General features: G+C 40.6%; 1 protein-coding gene across 1 annotated transcript in view; it reads left to right on the plus strand.

Moving 5' to 3' along the window:
- The window catches only part of LOC124794647 (cystatin-like), a 107,365-nt gene that overhangs the window by 73,626 nt on the left and 16,795 nt on the right, over window positions 1-16,944 (plus strand). Inside the window, exon 4 of the mRNA XM_047258164.1 lies at window positions 14,000-14,105. Within this exon, the coding sequence (XP_047114120.1) occupies window positions 14,000-14,105 (106 nt within the window). The remainder of the gene's footprint in view (window positions 1-13,999; window positions 14,106-16,944) is intronic.

The raw sequence follows: 16,944 nt of genomic DNA on the forward strand, positions 1-16,944 counted from the left end.
CTGCTGTATGTAAATGACTTGGCTAGTAAAATACATATGGAGTGTATCATTCTGGAGCTATGTTACATAACTATATGCCTTCTTACCTAAAATGCATACCAACATAAATGCACTGTATTGTTTGCAGATGACACCAATATTCTAATTAAATCACAGAATGAGGAAAACCTGCAGGATGCTGCAGTATCAGTTATGCATACCTTAACACACTGGTTCATGACAAATATGCTCATCATCAATTCTGAAAAAAATGTGGCAGTTAGCTTTCATAGTACACAGAACCTCCATCCTGCAAACCCTGTTTTCACTATCGAAGGAAAAAATGTGTTGAAGGTCAGTCATACAAAATTTCTAGGTGTACATGTTCAGGGAGATCTGAAGTGGGAGATACAGCTAAACAATTTAAATAAGATACTGAATTCACTAGCATATGCTGCTAGGATCCTCACTCGAAATACAAGCTGCTCGTCAGTGCTGACAAAGTATCATTGCAGTATGCAGTCGCTAAATAAGTACGGAAAATTTTTTTGGGTTAATGCTACAAATACTACAAAAACATTTAAAATACAGGAAAAGATTATCATGGCGATAAAAAAAGCTAAATCAAAGTATTCCTGTAGAACCCTTTTTAAAACTCTGAAAATAATACCACTGCCTTGCTTGTATATATACGAATTACTAATTTTCACAAAAGGGGACATTTTAAAAAAGAAAAATCTCTTCAAACACAACTATGATATACACACACATGAAACTAGACAGAAGATGAACCTACACAGGAACATAGTAAATACAAACTTATGCAAACAAGGAGTGTATCATTCTGGAGCTATTTTATATAACCATAAGCCTTCTTACCTAAAATGCATACCAACATTAAATGCATTTAAAATGAAGTTAAAACAGTTCTTGCTTGACCACTGCTTCTGTTCTTTGTCCAAGTTTATGGAACATCATATAATTAAACCTCATTGACCAAATTTCACTAATTGTCAATTCGTAATATAGTTTACATTATTCTTATCATGTCATCTCACTTAATAACTGCTATTATCACATGTAGAAGCAATGTAGTACACCAGCCTAGATTATTATGTATTTTTATTATGTCAACAATGTAGACAAATGACTACTGTACTGTAAACTAACTAGGTTTACCACTATCCTATATCACAAGTAGAAACAATGTATGAAACTGATTCTTGGACCAATAAATAAATAAATAAATATATGTAGCAGATGCATTAGTAAAGCAATTCACCAAATGTCAGTAAAATGCTGCATAATGAGTACAAGTGTTAATTAATTTAACTGGATGAGCCACATAATCATAGTAACAATAAGGAAGTCCTCTTATATTAACACATTGAAACTTTTCTGCTGCATATCTTTCACAAATTGAACATAATGCAACTGATTCTTTAATTTAAACAAATACGAGGTTAAGTCAGTTATTATCCACAAAGTAGTTATAAAATTTTATTGTAACCAAATAGAGAACGTACCAAAAGATCATTTTTTGACATAGTCTCCTTGAGTTTCAACTCACTTGGTCCCTTGTTGTACAAGCTTCCTGATACCCTCATAAAAGAAGGTTCTCGGTTGAACTGTGAACCAGGAATGCACCGCTTCTTTCACTGCTTCATCCGAGGCAAATCAACAGCCCTTTAATGCCTGTTTGAGTGAACCAAACAAGTGATAGTGAGAAGGGGCAAGATTGGGACTATATGGAGGATGATCCAGTACTTCAGATTTGAGTTTCTGGAGTGTTTCAGCAGTGTGGGCAGCAGTATACAGACGGGCACTGTCGTTCAACAACAGAACACCTTTTGACAGCAATACTTAGCGACTGCTTCGAATTGCAGACTTTAGCCTAGCAGTAAGCATCTCACTGTAATGTACACTGTTTACTGTTGTGCCCCTTTAATAATGTTCCAGTACTGGGCCTTGTGCATCCCAAAAAACTGTAAGCATCAGTTTTCCTGTGGACAGTTGGGTCTTGAACTTTATTTGGATGTTTCCATTCCATACTCTGCCATTTACTGCCAACATCTGTTGTTAATTCCACACAATAAACTCCATTCCAACAAGTCACAACGAACTTATCAGGATAAATGAAACACAACCTAACTAACTTCTCACTACTTACTATGTGCTCATACAGCACAACACACTGAAACATTTTATGAAATAAGAGCATTAAAATGCAAATTAATTAACTTTTGATTTCATGCTAATGAAGATCCCGTACTAAGCTTGCAAATTCTGAAACTATAATCTGATCAAATTACATAAATGCTCTGTAACACTTCCATTATTATCTACTGACAAAGAATGTATTTACTTAGCCAAAATATCTCTGAATATCTTACTAATCAAATAAATTGAAACTGAGTACCTAATGCTTCCAAACTGACTAAGACTAGATAATGCTTACACGAATAAAATGACTCAGTCACACAGAACATATTCCTAATGCCAGCTATGTCATGCTTTAACTAGAAGTGTAATGATTAAACATTATAATGTAGAGTCAACTTTAGGTGCTACATGTTAGTGCTGCATTCTTCAAACATACCCTGCATACCCAAAGAAACTGGTACACCTTCCTACTACAGTGTAAGGCCCCCTGTGAGCATGCAGAAGTGCTGCAACATGACATGGCATGGACTCAACTAATGTCTGAAGCAGTGCTGGAGGGAACTGATATCATGAATCCTGCAGGGCTGTCCAAAAATCCATAAGAGTACGAGGGGGTGGAGATCTCTTCTGAACAGCATGTTGCAAGGCATCCCAGATATGCTCAATAATGCTCATGTCTGGTGAGTTTGGTGGCCAGCAGAAGCGTTTAAACCCAGAAGAGTGTTCCTGGAGCCACTCTGTAGCAATTCTGGACATGTGAGATGTTGCATTGTACTTTTGGAATTTCCCAGGTCCGTCACAATGCACAGTGAACATGAATAGATGCAGATGATCAGACAGGATGTTTACATATGTGTCACCTGTCATAGTCATATCTAGATGTATCAGCAATCATATATCACTCCAACTGCACACGCCGCACACTATTACAGAGCCTCCACTGGCTTGAACAGTCCCCTGCTGACTTGTAGGTCCACGGAGTCATAAGGTTATCTCCATACCCGTACACATCCATCCGCTCGATACAATTTCAAATGAGACTTGTCTGACCAGGCAACATGTTTCTAGCCATCAGGAGTCCAATGTCGGTGATGCTGGGCCCAGGCAAGGCATAAAGCTTTGTGTCATGCAGTCATCAAGGGTACACAAGTGGGCCTTTAGCTCTGAAAGCCCATATTGATGATGTTTCATTAAATGGTTCACATGCTGACACTTTTTGATGGCTAAGCATTTTAAAACCTGCAGAAATATGCAGAAATGTTGCACTTCTGTCATGCTGAACAATTCTTTTCCATCATCATTGGTCCCATTCTTTCAGGTGGCCACAGCAATGTCAGAGATTTGATGTTTTACCAGATTCCTGTTATTCACAGTAAACTCATGAAATGGTCGTGTGGGAAAATCCCCACTTCATTGCTACCTCGGAGATGCTGTGTCCAATTGCTCTTGCACCAACTGTAACACCATGTTCAAACTCACTTAAATCGTGATAACCTGCTATTGTAGCAGCAGTAACCGAACTAACAACTGTGCCAGACACTTGTTGTCTTATATATGCATTGCTAACCACAGTGCTATATTCTACCCATTTACATATCTCTGTATTTGAATATGCATGCCTATACCAGTTTCTTTGGTTCTTTAGTGTAATATACACAAAGATAAAGTATTTGAGTTTCAAATCCTGTCCGTGATGTGCTACACAGTTCATTGAATCTCCACAATTTGTAATGACATTCCCTACCATCAACCATTAGCTTAGTGTACTAGAACACATTTCACTGACTATTGATTATTATGAACATGGTTTAATTATTAGTTCATGAAGACATCATAATGCAATCTAGCCTTTAACGTTAATCACTATGCAGCAAGGTGAACCATATAGCAAATCTACAAGTGTCTGATGGATGAGTCCATTTACAAAATTATCCTCCCCAGCAGCATAACACAAAGCTTTCTCAACATAATCTCTTTCATCATATCAAAAAATCAGTAATTTATTCCAGTAAAACGTTGATGAAGCTTCCTATATCAGCTACTATATATCATAATCATTAATTTCCCAACATTTTTAGCATTAATAATGTATAGTGCTATTAATAAGTGCAACTTATCACACCTTTCAGCAAGTATTATGAAAATAGAAAATAGTAAATCCATTTTGTGGAAAAAGACATAAAGAAAAGTAAAACTATTAATCATTCTGAACACAGTTTCAATCCTACTACTAAATAACTGAAAGTAGAAAATAAACAAAGTCCAACATAGTCCTCAGTGTTCATATTACATTATATCTCCTAACACAAAACAATCAAAAGCATCAAACAGTGATGACATAATCTCAGTACAATATAAATTCCAAACATAAACATTATCAGTGTCCAAAGTTACAGTCAATACTGAAAATGGGATTAAAAAATAATGTTGTTCCTTCATGAAGGCAAACTTCTGTGAATTGCTATTGGTCTTGCACTTCATTTATTCTACCTGGTGGTCTCCATGGCTTCTCTTTTTGTACATTCTTGTGGAACCTTTCCAACAATAATGAACAAGTTTGTGTCTCTAAACTTTATTATTACTTTTCCTTCAAATCTACTTTCGAACTACTTGACCTTTTAGTACAAGCAAATACAGTTCTGTATTTACAAAACACTGTTACTCTTTCACTTGAAACAAATGATAGCTCAAAACGAATCAATACAGTACCTTGTAAGTTTTGGACAGAACAAGAAGTAGGTGCGTCAAAGTTACACAGTTTATCTACAGATTCAAGTGTCTTGCCCAAGTCTACATTGCACTCTGTGTTACTACAGACTCATGTTTCATTGTTTTTAAACTATTTGCAGCTTATATTTGTATATGCCTTCCAATATATTTGTATATGCCAGTCAAGCTGTAAACACTCATAAAATTCTAGTAAATCCACATGTAGTATCATTTTTGAGTTTTATGTACTGAGTGTAACTCGCCACCCCCTCCCCCCCCCCCCCCCCCCCCGTGCAACAGGTTTAAAAAAATTTTTGTACAGTCTGCTGGAAAATTGACTGATTCAGACAGCCTAGTTACAACACTTTCAATGTCATCTCTTTCACTCAAAATGTCTGTTTCTAAATTATCACTGCATGGAATAATTAGATTGTCATTGGCTGCAACTGATGCATGACTATTCTCCACATTAGTCACAGTACTTTGTTTGTTTTCTGAAACTGAATCTGCATATTCACATGATTGTTTCGTGTCAGATTTGAGAGTTAGCTCATGAACTTCAGACTAAATTTGTGAAATTTGAGCATCATTTAAAGATGTAGATTTCTCCACTTCCAAAATTTTCAAATATAATGTCTTCCTAATCTTTGGTTAGATATTCATCTTTTAATACTGGAAAACATGTAGTCCCATCGTCATTGTCATCTATGTCACTGAAAATATAGAGTTATATACTGTCATCACACAAGCTACTTTGTCATTACTAGGCCCATTAACATTTTTGGCAGTACCCTAGTAATATCATTTAGTTCATTCTGAAAGTCAAGATATGCCTGATCAGTTTCTTGTTCTACCTCAGATTTGTCGGTAATCAGAAGTCAATGTGTTTCTCATTTAACTTATGCAAGATGAACACTGTTTACATTGCCACTTGTCAAATTACCTCCTGCCTGCAAAATTTGAATCATTGGTTCACTATTTAACTGAAATGTTTCATTATTCAGATAATTAATGACCCAGTCCATCACATTTTCCATCTATTTTGATACTCTGTCCCCTTACATCATTAACAACATGTGCTTTAAGCCAGTCTAGAAATTCTTGAAATAATCAACACCCTGACATTGAATAGCTTTCTGTTTCTTTTTACGTTAGCCCAAACTTGTCCCTTCCCATTGTTCTCTGTCCCAGACTATAGTCTGATTTTGACATTTTTTTGGTTTACTAATAGTCTGAAATATCTCAAAAATGTTCCATCACAAACAATGTTTCTGCATAGCATCCACAAAAGTAAAATAAAAGTTTTGTACTGTACTCTTCTGTTTTGGTGTTCCATGTCTATTGTGTTTGCTATTGCACTTTTCTCATTCCAGATTTTCATTCCAGTGTTTGATAAGAGCAGGCAGCAAGCTTCAGTTTATTTCAAAACCATCACTCAGTTTTACATTTGTTACACCCTTCTAGGTCCTCAGTGCTATGTGTGACTTAGATTTTTGTGAAATATGATATGTGATATGAATACACATGAAACCTACAAGAGGTTAATACAAACAACTTGAAAGAAATTAATATGACCATCCTGACTAGTTTCAGTGGATTCCAGCTCCTTCATCATGCTGTAATGCAACATAATCTTTCATTCCTCTATAATAAACATATTTTTGTTCTTAACAGTAAAAAATTATATAAATTTGCTGCAATTTTAAATTTGACAGAATGTTAACAGTCTGTATGGGTGGTGTATCATGTTTGTTGTACAGGAATTCTTCCCAAGCATGGGATTTGGATCAAAAGCCTATTCAGTGTGCTACATGGATTAAGTAACAGATATGCCTTTATGCTTTTCATTACATTTTTATTGTACAAAGTGACACAAGTGGTCTGTCACAAATCCTCTGATCAACAGAGCTCTCTAGTGGTCAACTCCCATCTTTACATAGGACTTTGAACAAATGCTCCATTGTTAACAGTACAATTTTTGATAACATAATTAAAAATCATCACAGTAAGTTGTTTCAACATATGTGCAAAATTGTTTCAAACACTCTTATTACTTTCAAATGTACAATTCAGCCAAAAAAATAATGTTATTACACATGTTTACATCAAATATGCAGAACAAACAATGAATTTTATAGTTTCTTTAATTATATGAAGGTAAAATGAAGCACAAATCTCCTAGCACATATATAATATTGTGGCAGCCACACCACAGAAATGCATGAAGGGTGGAACTACAGCACAGCCAACATAAGCAAATGATGCCTGCATTCACGTGGCTAATGTGCGCAGCTTTCCCAGCCCACACAGGACAGAGCAGATGGGCAGTACAGGCTGGTGAATGCAACGCGACACAAATCTCCTACATTTCTTCACATGAATCGAGTTAACATGGCTCCCCACAAACATGTATGCAAAATCTTGCACACTCACTCATTTCATGGCACACATCCATTCCTTTCGCAGTGCTTTTTCTCCCAACTGCAAGAGTCATGACGCGTGATGGTTCACGCCAAAAATTGAACTTTTGGAGACATGGTCATTGTCTCGTGTGGTCCATGGGGTTGCACCATGGCTCATCATCAGAGTATATATTCTCCAGGATCGTTGATCAAGCAGTACCACCAGTGCAACAGTCCTGTACGGACAGACATTAATGATAAGCACTGCTCTTACCATCTTGCAATGTGTGGAAAAATAAATGTGTGTCACCAACAAAAATGATCCTCCTCATTTCCTGTCAACAAGCCTCTTACTTGAGCACAGTGTATGGGCGCAGCAGTAAAGCCAGTTCACTGCATGTTTATGACTGAAAGCAGTGATAACCACGTCTCTGCATCACTGGTGACCCCGACGTGATCTGAGGCTAACACTTGGTAATGAACATTCATTGGTATGAGTGACATGGAACTGTGAGTTGACTGGCACCTGAACAGTATTCCATAGTGAAAAATTACTGAGGTTTTTGGATAAACATGTTTTTTGTGTTTCTTTTTGTGTTTGTATGCTTCACTCATGAACTGCCTAGTGTTATTTTTTGTGCTTTTTTGTCATGTGTTGTGTTATCTTCATTGTGTGCTTTCCCATTGTGTGAGGACTTAATTAAGATAGCAACTTTATATAAGCTGCAAAAGATTATCAAATACCTGTTCACCTGCAGCCAGAGGCTGGAGAGTGAGTTACAAGCATGCCCTACACACATGGACTCTGCACAACTGCAGACATCTCAGCAAAATTTTGGCGTACTAAGTCCCGCCACACCAACACCTCCTACAATTGCTGGAGTGGTCACAAGCACTGGACAGGTGTTGGTCAGGCTACCTCCCTTTTGGCCCCGTGACCCCGTACTGTGGTTCAGCCAAGTGGAGGCAGACTACATGAGCAACCACATAACCTGCCAACTTGCAAAATGTGGGCGTATAGTGAGCCAGCTTGACCAAATATATGCAGCCAAAGTGCGGGATATAATCACCACCTCATTGATGCAGTCATCATATAAATGCCTCACGGAAGAGCTGACTCAGTAGATCTCATCATCCGAGGAACAAGGGGAGCACCAACTACTGTGACAAGAGGAATGCAACGACCTGTGGCCCTCACAGTTCCTGCACCATTTGCAGAGTACCACACAGTCTGACTTGGTGCCGGGCTCGTTGTTACGCATTATCTGAGTGTGCAGCCTACCAGCTCAGGTGCAGGCAGTGATAACAGAACAGACAGAGATGCTGTTGGGTGCTGCTGCAAACTTGGCCGACTGGGTGCACAATTCACTGGTGCCTAACGCCACAGCCGCAGCAGCTTATGACACTTTTCTCCCACCTCCATGGCAGCGTGACCCACTGCCGCCACCACTCAGACACTGACCTGCCCCAGCTAGTGCATAACTTGGCTGCAAAGGTGGCAGCTCTTGTCACTCAAGTTGACTAGTTGGTGCATTCAAGGGTGGAGGGCAGCAAGCACCACAGTGGCAGCTGATGCATCCACTGATGAACTGCCTCATGCAACTGGCAGTCCAGCACCAGCCATTCCAACAGTACTCCATGGATAGCAAAGCAGCCGGCTAGCAACTTCTGCTGGTACCATGCATGCTTCGTCAATGAAGCATCAAAGTGTCATCCTCCCTGCATGCTTTCATATGCCAACTGTGACTGGGCCGACACACACCTGGCTGCAATTCAGGATCAAGATGTCTCTTCACAGCATAATAAGTGGGCAGCGTGAAGTACCTTGTTAATACAGGTTCAGACCTTGCAATATTCCCCTGTTCTATATCAGGAGACCACAGGCAGGCTGAGGCACTCTCCGTCACAGGCAGTGAACAATTTGGCCATTAAAACTTGTGGCATACACAACAGCAATTTAGACCTAGGACTACACCACACATACTCACGGATGTTTTCTGTGGCCAATGTCAATGAGCTGATCCTGGGTGCAGACTTTCTTGGCCACTACAGGCTGCTAGCCAACATAAAAAAATAGGCAGCTCATTAACACAACAATTTAAAGATAGTCGGACAGTACTGACAGGCCACATTCTACAGTATAAAACCTGTGAAGTGCCCTAGACCTTATGCTGACATCCTCAAAACATTCCCTGACCTCACTTGACCAGCTCGTGCACCAAAGGACATTAAACATTCGATGCTGCACGACATACCAATCGCATCCTGCCCTCCCATATCAAGACACCCACGCCAACTCGTGCCCAACAGACTTGCAGTAGCAAAGGTAAATTTTGAGGTCATGCTGTGGGAAGGCATCGTTTGACTGTAAAGCAGCCCATGGTCATTAGTGCTACATTTTGTCCCAACAAAAGACAATTCTTGGTGCCCATGTGTGGAGTATCATGCCCTTAATTCACAAACAATGCCAGACAGATCTGACCCCACACCTTCAAGACTTCAGCCATGCACTGGCAGGCTGTGCATTATTTAGTAAGATCAACTGCACAAAGGCATATTCCCAAATTCCGGTGGCACCCGAAGTAATTGAGAAAACAGTTATTGTAACACCCTTTGGGTTTTTTGAAAGCCTGTCTGTAACGTTTGGTCTTTGGAATGCTACCCAGATCTGGCAGCAGTCCCTGGATGGCATATTGTTAAGATTGCCATTTTGTTTTGCATTCCTCAACGACGTCCTACTGCAGTCCAAGTTCCCAAGCTCCACTGTCACCACCTAACCACCGTCTTTCAGCACCTGAGTGAAGTGTGCATTCAGTGTGATGAAAAACGAGTTCCATGGGCACTTAATTACCCCTTCCAGATTGACACCACAGCCGGAGAAAGTGTAAGTCATTCTAAACGGGCTGCACCCTCAGATGCACAAGAAATTGCACCATTACCACAGCATGTTGAACTTGTTCTGTCCAATGCTGCAGCCATGCAAAAGCCCATGACTAAGGCACTCCACAGTCCCAACTCAAAAGGGAAGACCCCTGTTAACTGGACGGACACAGTGGAGCAGAACTCCACAGGCTCAGGACAGAATCTCACAGAAGGAACACAGCTGGTGCACCCGGACACTGTGCGGTCTTAGTGGTGGATGCCAGCCAGAGCAACGTCAGCACGGCATTACAACAGCACCTTGATGGGACCTGGCACATGCTCGGATTTTTCTCTAAGAAGCTATCTGAATCGCAATGTGCTTGGAGCGCTTATGGCTGAGAGTTGCTTCCGGTATATGGGGCAGTAAAATACTTCCACCCATCAGTAGTAGCCTGACAATTCGGCATTTTCACTGCTCACAAACTGATTACTCAAGCGTTTCACAACAGTCACCTTGCTCACTGTGTCATCTCCAGCAATTAGAGTACAGGTTGCAATTTACTACTGACATCCATCATATTTTGGGGATAGACAACATAGTTGCTGATTGTTTGACCTGAGCATATGCCATTATATCATCCTTGTGAAAACTTTGAGGACGTTGGCAAAGTACAGGAGAATGATGAAGAACTGCACAGTTTGTGTCACGCCACCTCCAGCAGCTTGCAACAGGGGCTGGTGCCTGTCTGCAGCTCTACATGGAAAATTTGGTGTGACATCTCAACCGGTGCACACTGACTGTTCCTTCCAGAGAAATTCCGGTGCAGTGCCCTCAACTGTGTGCACATGCTGTAATACCCTGGCACCAACAGCATTTTGATCCTCATTGCTGTGCGTTTTGTCTGGCGCATGCTTTGGAAGGACTGCTGTGAATGGGAATGCTCTCGTATTCCATGTCAGCTTGCCAAAGTTTGGAGGCACACCCACGCATCCTATTACACAGGACAACACACTACCATCTGGCATCAAATGGCACAGATGAACGGCTCCACAGGACTCTGGAAGCTGCCCTAACTTTCCATGACACCTCATGGACTGAGGCACTCCCACTGGTGCTGCTCGGCCTGCAAATAATGCCAAAGGAGGAGATCGATGTGGCACCTGCCGATCTCGTTTATGGACAGCCTCTGACAAGCCTGGGTGATTTTGTAGAAGTATCACCCCTACATGGAGCCATGGCACCCACTCTGGTAAAATGCCTGTGCACTCAAATGGCTGGCCTCCGAGAGCACAAGCCGATGCAGCACGGCACAGGGAAGGTATTTGTGCACACCGACCTGCAGCGCTGCATGCGGGTTATGTTGCGTACCAACGCAGTACAGTCACCCCTCTAGCTGCCCTCCTCTGGACCACACCATGTGATCAACCAACAGAAAAAATGCAGGACATTGAGTGCCACATGAAGCAGTCTACAGTCTCAACCAACCACGTCAAGCCAGCTTACAACTTGCCTGCTCCAGCAGCCACACACTTTTTAGACCCGGAGGAAGATCTGACAGCAGACGACACTATTTCCACCAGCAGTCAGACAGATCCTGCTCCTGTAGCCACTGGTGATGCACAGCAGCAGCCTGCTGTCATTGCGGCACAACATACACCTCCCACCACACCACCCAGGTAGCCAGTGCTGCCGCCTGGACCACACCCAACATAGGTGGACTGGTCACCCCCACCACAGCCACCAGCGGACTATATCACATGCACCAGCCACTGCCTCTGATTCAAATGTTTGTGCTGTAGAGACCCCGTCTCCAGCTGAACACACCTTCAGCCGGTAGCTCCAGTTGAGCTCCAGACTATGCCTCCCCTGTCTGTCACAGCTCCTGAACCTTTGTTTGCACCCCTGTGCTTCCGCTGCATTGGATGTTGAGGCCAGAGTGGTATTTGTGCCAGCTACTGTATTTGCGTTGTCATTGAGCTCCGCACATCACCCACACTGCCACCGGACTTGTCCTTAGCAGCTCTAGGACCTTCATTCAAGTCGTGAAGACACCATACTCATGTATACTCTCTGGGCCTCCATTGTCTTGAACGTTGAGGCTGGATCAAGAAATGCACTGTGCTCCTGCAACTGAGTCAGTTGATGAACTTGCGGAACATGCAAGTGTGAACACTTGGACTTGTCATTCTTGGTGTCACTCTGAACAATTTAAAAAGTGAAATTTGTTCTACTGAAGTGCATTAACTGTAGCATTAGTGAACACTCTGGATCATTATTAAGATATCAGTGCACTGGCCTTTGAGACATCTTCCCAGCTGACTTGCAGCCACGTGCGTACACTGCACTTTGCTACGGAAGGTTCCTAGCCAGTGCATGCTGCCAGCATCACTAGCTGACCGTGCGAGGACACACCCAACAACACCAGTCTGGCGTGCTGACGTTATGGCCATCACCCTTTAACTGCTGAGCGACCGACCGCAGTCACCATGCAGTGTGCGAAATTAAACAAATGAGTGCCACAGATTGATCGCCATATTTTTTTGTGGCTATGGAGCTCTGACCTCTGGGAGGAGAGCAGAGCTGCAGCACAGCTGACACAACCAAATGGTGCCAGGCATTCGCACAGCCCAAGCATGCAGCTTTCCTGTTACACCAAATTTTGGCAATGGTGCATCATTCACATGCCTAGGTGGGACAAAGCAGGCAGGCAGTGTTAGCTGGTCAAAGCGATGCAACACACATCTCTGACCTTTCTCACCATCTCTGATCTTTCTCACCATAAACCACGAGGGACGAGTTAATGTGATTCCCCACAAACATGTATGTGAAATCTTGCACATTTGCACATTTCACAAAATGCATCCATTCATTTTGCAGAACTTTTTCTCCCACCCATGAAAGTCATGATGATCCACAGGTCACACCAAAATCTGAACTTTCGGAGATGCAGTCTTTGTCTTGCATGGTCTACATGGTCGTGCCATGGCTCATCACCAGGGTGTATACCCTCCAGGATCGGTGATTGAACCACATTGCCAGTGCAATGAATCTGTATGTATGGACATTAATGATAAACATTGTATATACTATCTTGTAGGGTACGGAAAAATAAATGTGTGTCACCGACAAAAACGACTCTCAACATTTCCTGTCATCAAGCCTCTCCCTAGAGCATAGTGCTTGGATGCGGCAATAGAACCGGTTCACTGCATGTTTATGACTGTAAGCAGTGACAACCATGTCCACACTTCAATATATATTTGAATAGAGCTTTTTAATAGTGTTAACAATAATGCTGTCTTTACACAAAAGGCATCTTTTGAAGATTTGTTGTTGTGTTTTGGGTTCATAATAGCACAAATTGTTCAAAAATGGCTCTGAGCACAATTGGATTTAATATCTGAGGTCATCAGTCCCCTAGAACTTAGAACTACTTAAACCTAACTAACCTAAGGACATCACACACATCCATGCCCGAGGCAGGATTCGAACCTGCAACCATAGCAGTCACGCTGATCCCGACTGCAGCGCGTAGAACCTCTCGGCCACCGCGGCTGGCAATAACACAAATTGTCATAATTATTTTGAAAATTAGTGACTTCTGTCTTTGTAGTATCTCAAAAGTGTTAACATCTTTGTTGGTTGTGGAGTGAACTGATAATTCCAAAAATTTCGTGTAGTTTTTTTCTACTTTTAATTGTGTTAATCAGCACTACTTTCAGATTCACCTCCTGAAAGTAATCATTTGCCAGACATTCTGTCTCCTTGTAGTTGTAAAATTTTCTCAGTTGACTTCTCCTTTTCATACAACTTAATTCTTTGTGTATACATGTGTTAAAACTAAATCCACAGATTTTCATCTGATGGTGTGGTGTTATTTCAGAACCAGTATATCTGTGATATACAGGTGTGGGACAGACCATGGCTGCCTCAACGTGAAGTTACACAAGCAAATTGCACTGCAATAGATTCAAGGCGGAAAAAGAGAGGTGAGTGAAGTGTTCTGAAGAACGAAATGTGAAACTTTTTTAGGCATTTATGTTATCTAGTAGCAGTGAGTATAAGAGGATTGTTCTTTGCCTCACAATGTTCTCCACATTTACTGAAGTGTAATCTGGTCTTGAATATGAGGTGACCCCTCTCCTCACCCCCCCCCCCCTCTTTCTCCTCCCCTCCCATCCCCTTCTTAAGAGGCCCGTGGAGAAAATTTATTTTTTACTTATTCTGACTAATCAAAATTACAAACTGTTTTACTGACGTAAAGTATCTGCCAAAAAGTTAACATATACCTATTCTAAACTTGTGCCATGTATTGCCTATATTTTGAAAATACTACGAGAAATAAAATAAACAAAAAAGATTGGTTTACATTAATTTTCAGGCTGTTTTGTTTTCTACTCTTTTTTGCTTACTAACCCTGTAGTCCATGGTACCATCATCATCATCACCATCGTCATGAGCCTAATAGCACAGCTGTGAAATTTATATTTTCGTTCTCACAAATATTTGGCTGCTTCTTCCAAATATGTTGCTATTTCTGTGGTTGTCGTTACAGTGGGACCTGAGAGTACAGCTGTTTCTTTTATGAATACATATCAGATTTCACTTCTATACTGACATGAGAATATTACAATGTCTCTTCCATCCAAACATATCAACAGCCTGCTGCTCTCTCATTGGCTGTGTAGAACCAGCTGACACACTCTCTTTCATTCCCATCATATGTCACGGTGAGCAACAACAACATTGTAGCAAGAAGCGCGTAAGTACACCAGTGGCCCCTATCTAGACTTTCACCATACTCTGCAGAAATGGATACTGTTGTTGAGCATTTGTCCAATTTTAAAGTCAGTTTAATTCAGACTACAAGTAGATTCTGCCAAACTGCAGTTTAAATGTGGTAGATGTTCATAAAAAGCCAAAGCTGGTTGTATAGATTCTCATGGTTGGCAACATGAGGAAATTTGCTGCTCCCTCATCAGTCACCTCACGACAATCATCAAAGCTCACAGCTGAGCTGGTGTCACTGTTCCCCTTCCAATCCTTCTGTAGTGCTCTGCTTGAGCAACTGTGAAAAAGACTGCAATATCTTCTAGAGAGCAGGTCATGTGTAACAACACCAAATAATATATGAAAGAAAGATTGCAATTACAATTCTGTCCCATTCCAAAACTTCTGCTCATCCCACAATCTATAGTGACATCTGTTGTTACTATCCCCATTACGGGTTGTGCCACTGTAATTTATTCTAGCGATAACAATTACAGGCAGTTTAATATGATTGAATTCCTTTGTTAGATATTTCATTTTCAATTAATTTTTCTTCTTGTTCCAACTGAATGTCACAATCATCTTCTAAGGGTGATTAAAAGCTGGTAACACTTTTACCCTGTATTCTAATACGCAAACAGTGACCAAATATCTAATTTGTAACCTACTTAGTAAATCATTACAGTCTCCCATAACCAAATCAAATACTGGTCTGGTTTCTGAATCAATTAATGTTTTTTGAAGGACAACATTTCTGTTTTTGAATGTAACATTTACTTAAAAATCAGCATTAATGTTTGTATACCTTGTCCAAACATGTTTGACAATGTTTATTGCAAACCTGTTCAAATACAATACAAGTTTGTATGATGACAGAGTTTAATGCTATTTCCTTCTGTGTTTCACAAAATCATCAAATTTTAATCCAAGCAATAGGCTGTTGCAGTGGCCAGTCATAGGTTCTTGCATATCTCTTGCACTAGTGTCATGTGAGTCAGCGTCACATAATCACTCGAGCAATGTCGATACTGTATCAAGTGCTTCAACATATTGGGAAAACTTAAGCCTTTTGCAACGCAAATATAATTTGCCGAGCCTTGCCCTCCCATTATCAAACGTTATCAGAGCACCTTTGTAAATGCTTTTGTCATTTGATCATGCCTATTTTAGTTAATGGTGTGCAGTACCATACATTTGTTGGTAACACGGGCAATGAAAAGATAGTAAAGTTTTGAAGTGCCATTAAATTTGATATTTTAGCTATTGTATAAGTAACAGGTGCAGCTGACCTTAAAAAATAGGTGCAGCTGTGGAAATGTTTACAGTAATCAGGTGTGAAGTAATGGTAACAGATGTCATTCCAAGGACAACAAAGCCAAGTACTGTGGCATAGCTTGGTAACCCTGCACTGAGCGAGACGAACAAGTTTCGTGCTCCGGTAAAAAAGTTATTTAGATTATAATAACAGTTAGTTTGGTACAGATTGCTCAGTAAATGTGAGTACATGTAGGAATATATTTTTTTAATCTTATTATTAAATATTTCATTTTCTTCACTTATTATCACAAAAACCACGAACAGACAGTAAAGTCAGGTTATTGTAAAACTTTTATTTTTTCTTCCCCACAGTAGATGTAGAGAATCTCATACATGCACTAACAGTTTGTCTATATACAGTTGTGTATAGGCTAAATGTTTGTAAATGAATTTTCTTGTTTGACTTATTCTTATTAAAGTATTATTTTCACTGTAAGTGGAAGATGCCTGACTTGCTGTAGAATTTTTAGTTTTGGGATTTGGTGTGATGGGTGCTGTAGTTTTTTTTCCCCACTGGGATGACTGTAGTGCCATGGGACAACAATCAATTGACAACCAATGTACAGTATGTTGTCTACATAATTCAGACACACTATCCAGTGAAATACATAAGACAACTGTCCATGTGAAATATGTTTACCTACTCACAAAGAGCTCTTCTTATGGGGCTGCCGCAACTGTAGAAGTCCATTTTAAAAAGTGAAGAAACCACTGGACAGTTGCATCATCCACAATCCTTTA

The sequence above is a fragment of the Schistocerca piceifrons genome, chromosome 4 (genome assembly GCF_021461385.2).
Source record: "Schistocerca piceifrons isolate TAMUIC-IGC-003096 chromosome 4, iqSchPice1.1, whole genome shotgun sequence".
Lineage (NCBI taxonomy): Eukaryota > Metazoa > Arthropoda > Insecta > Orthoptera > Acrididae > Schistocerca > Schistocerca piceifrons.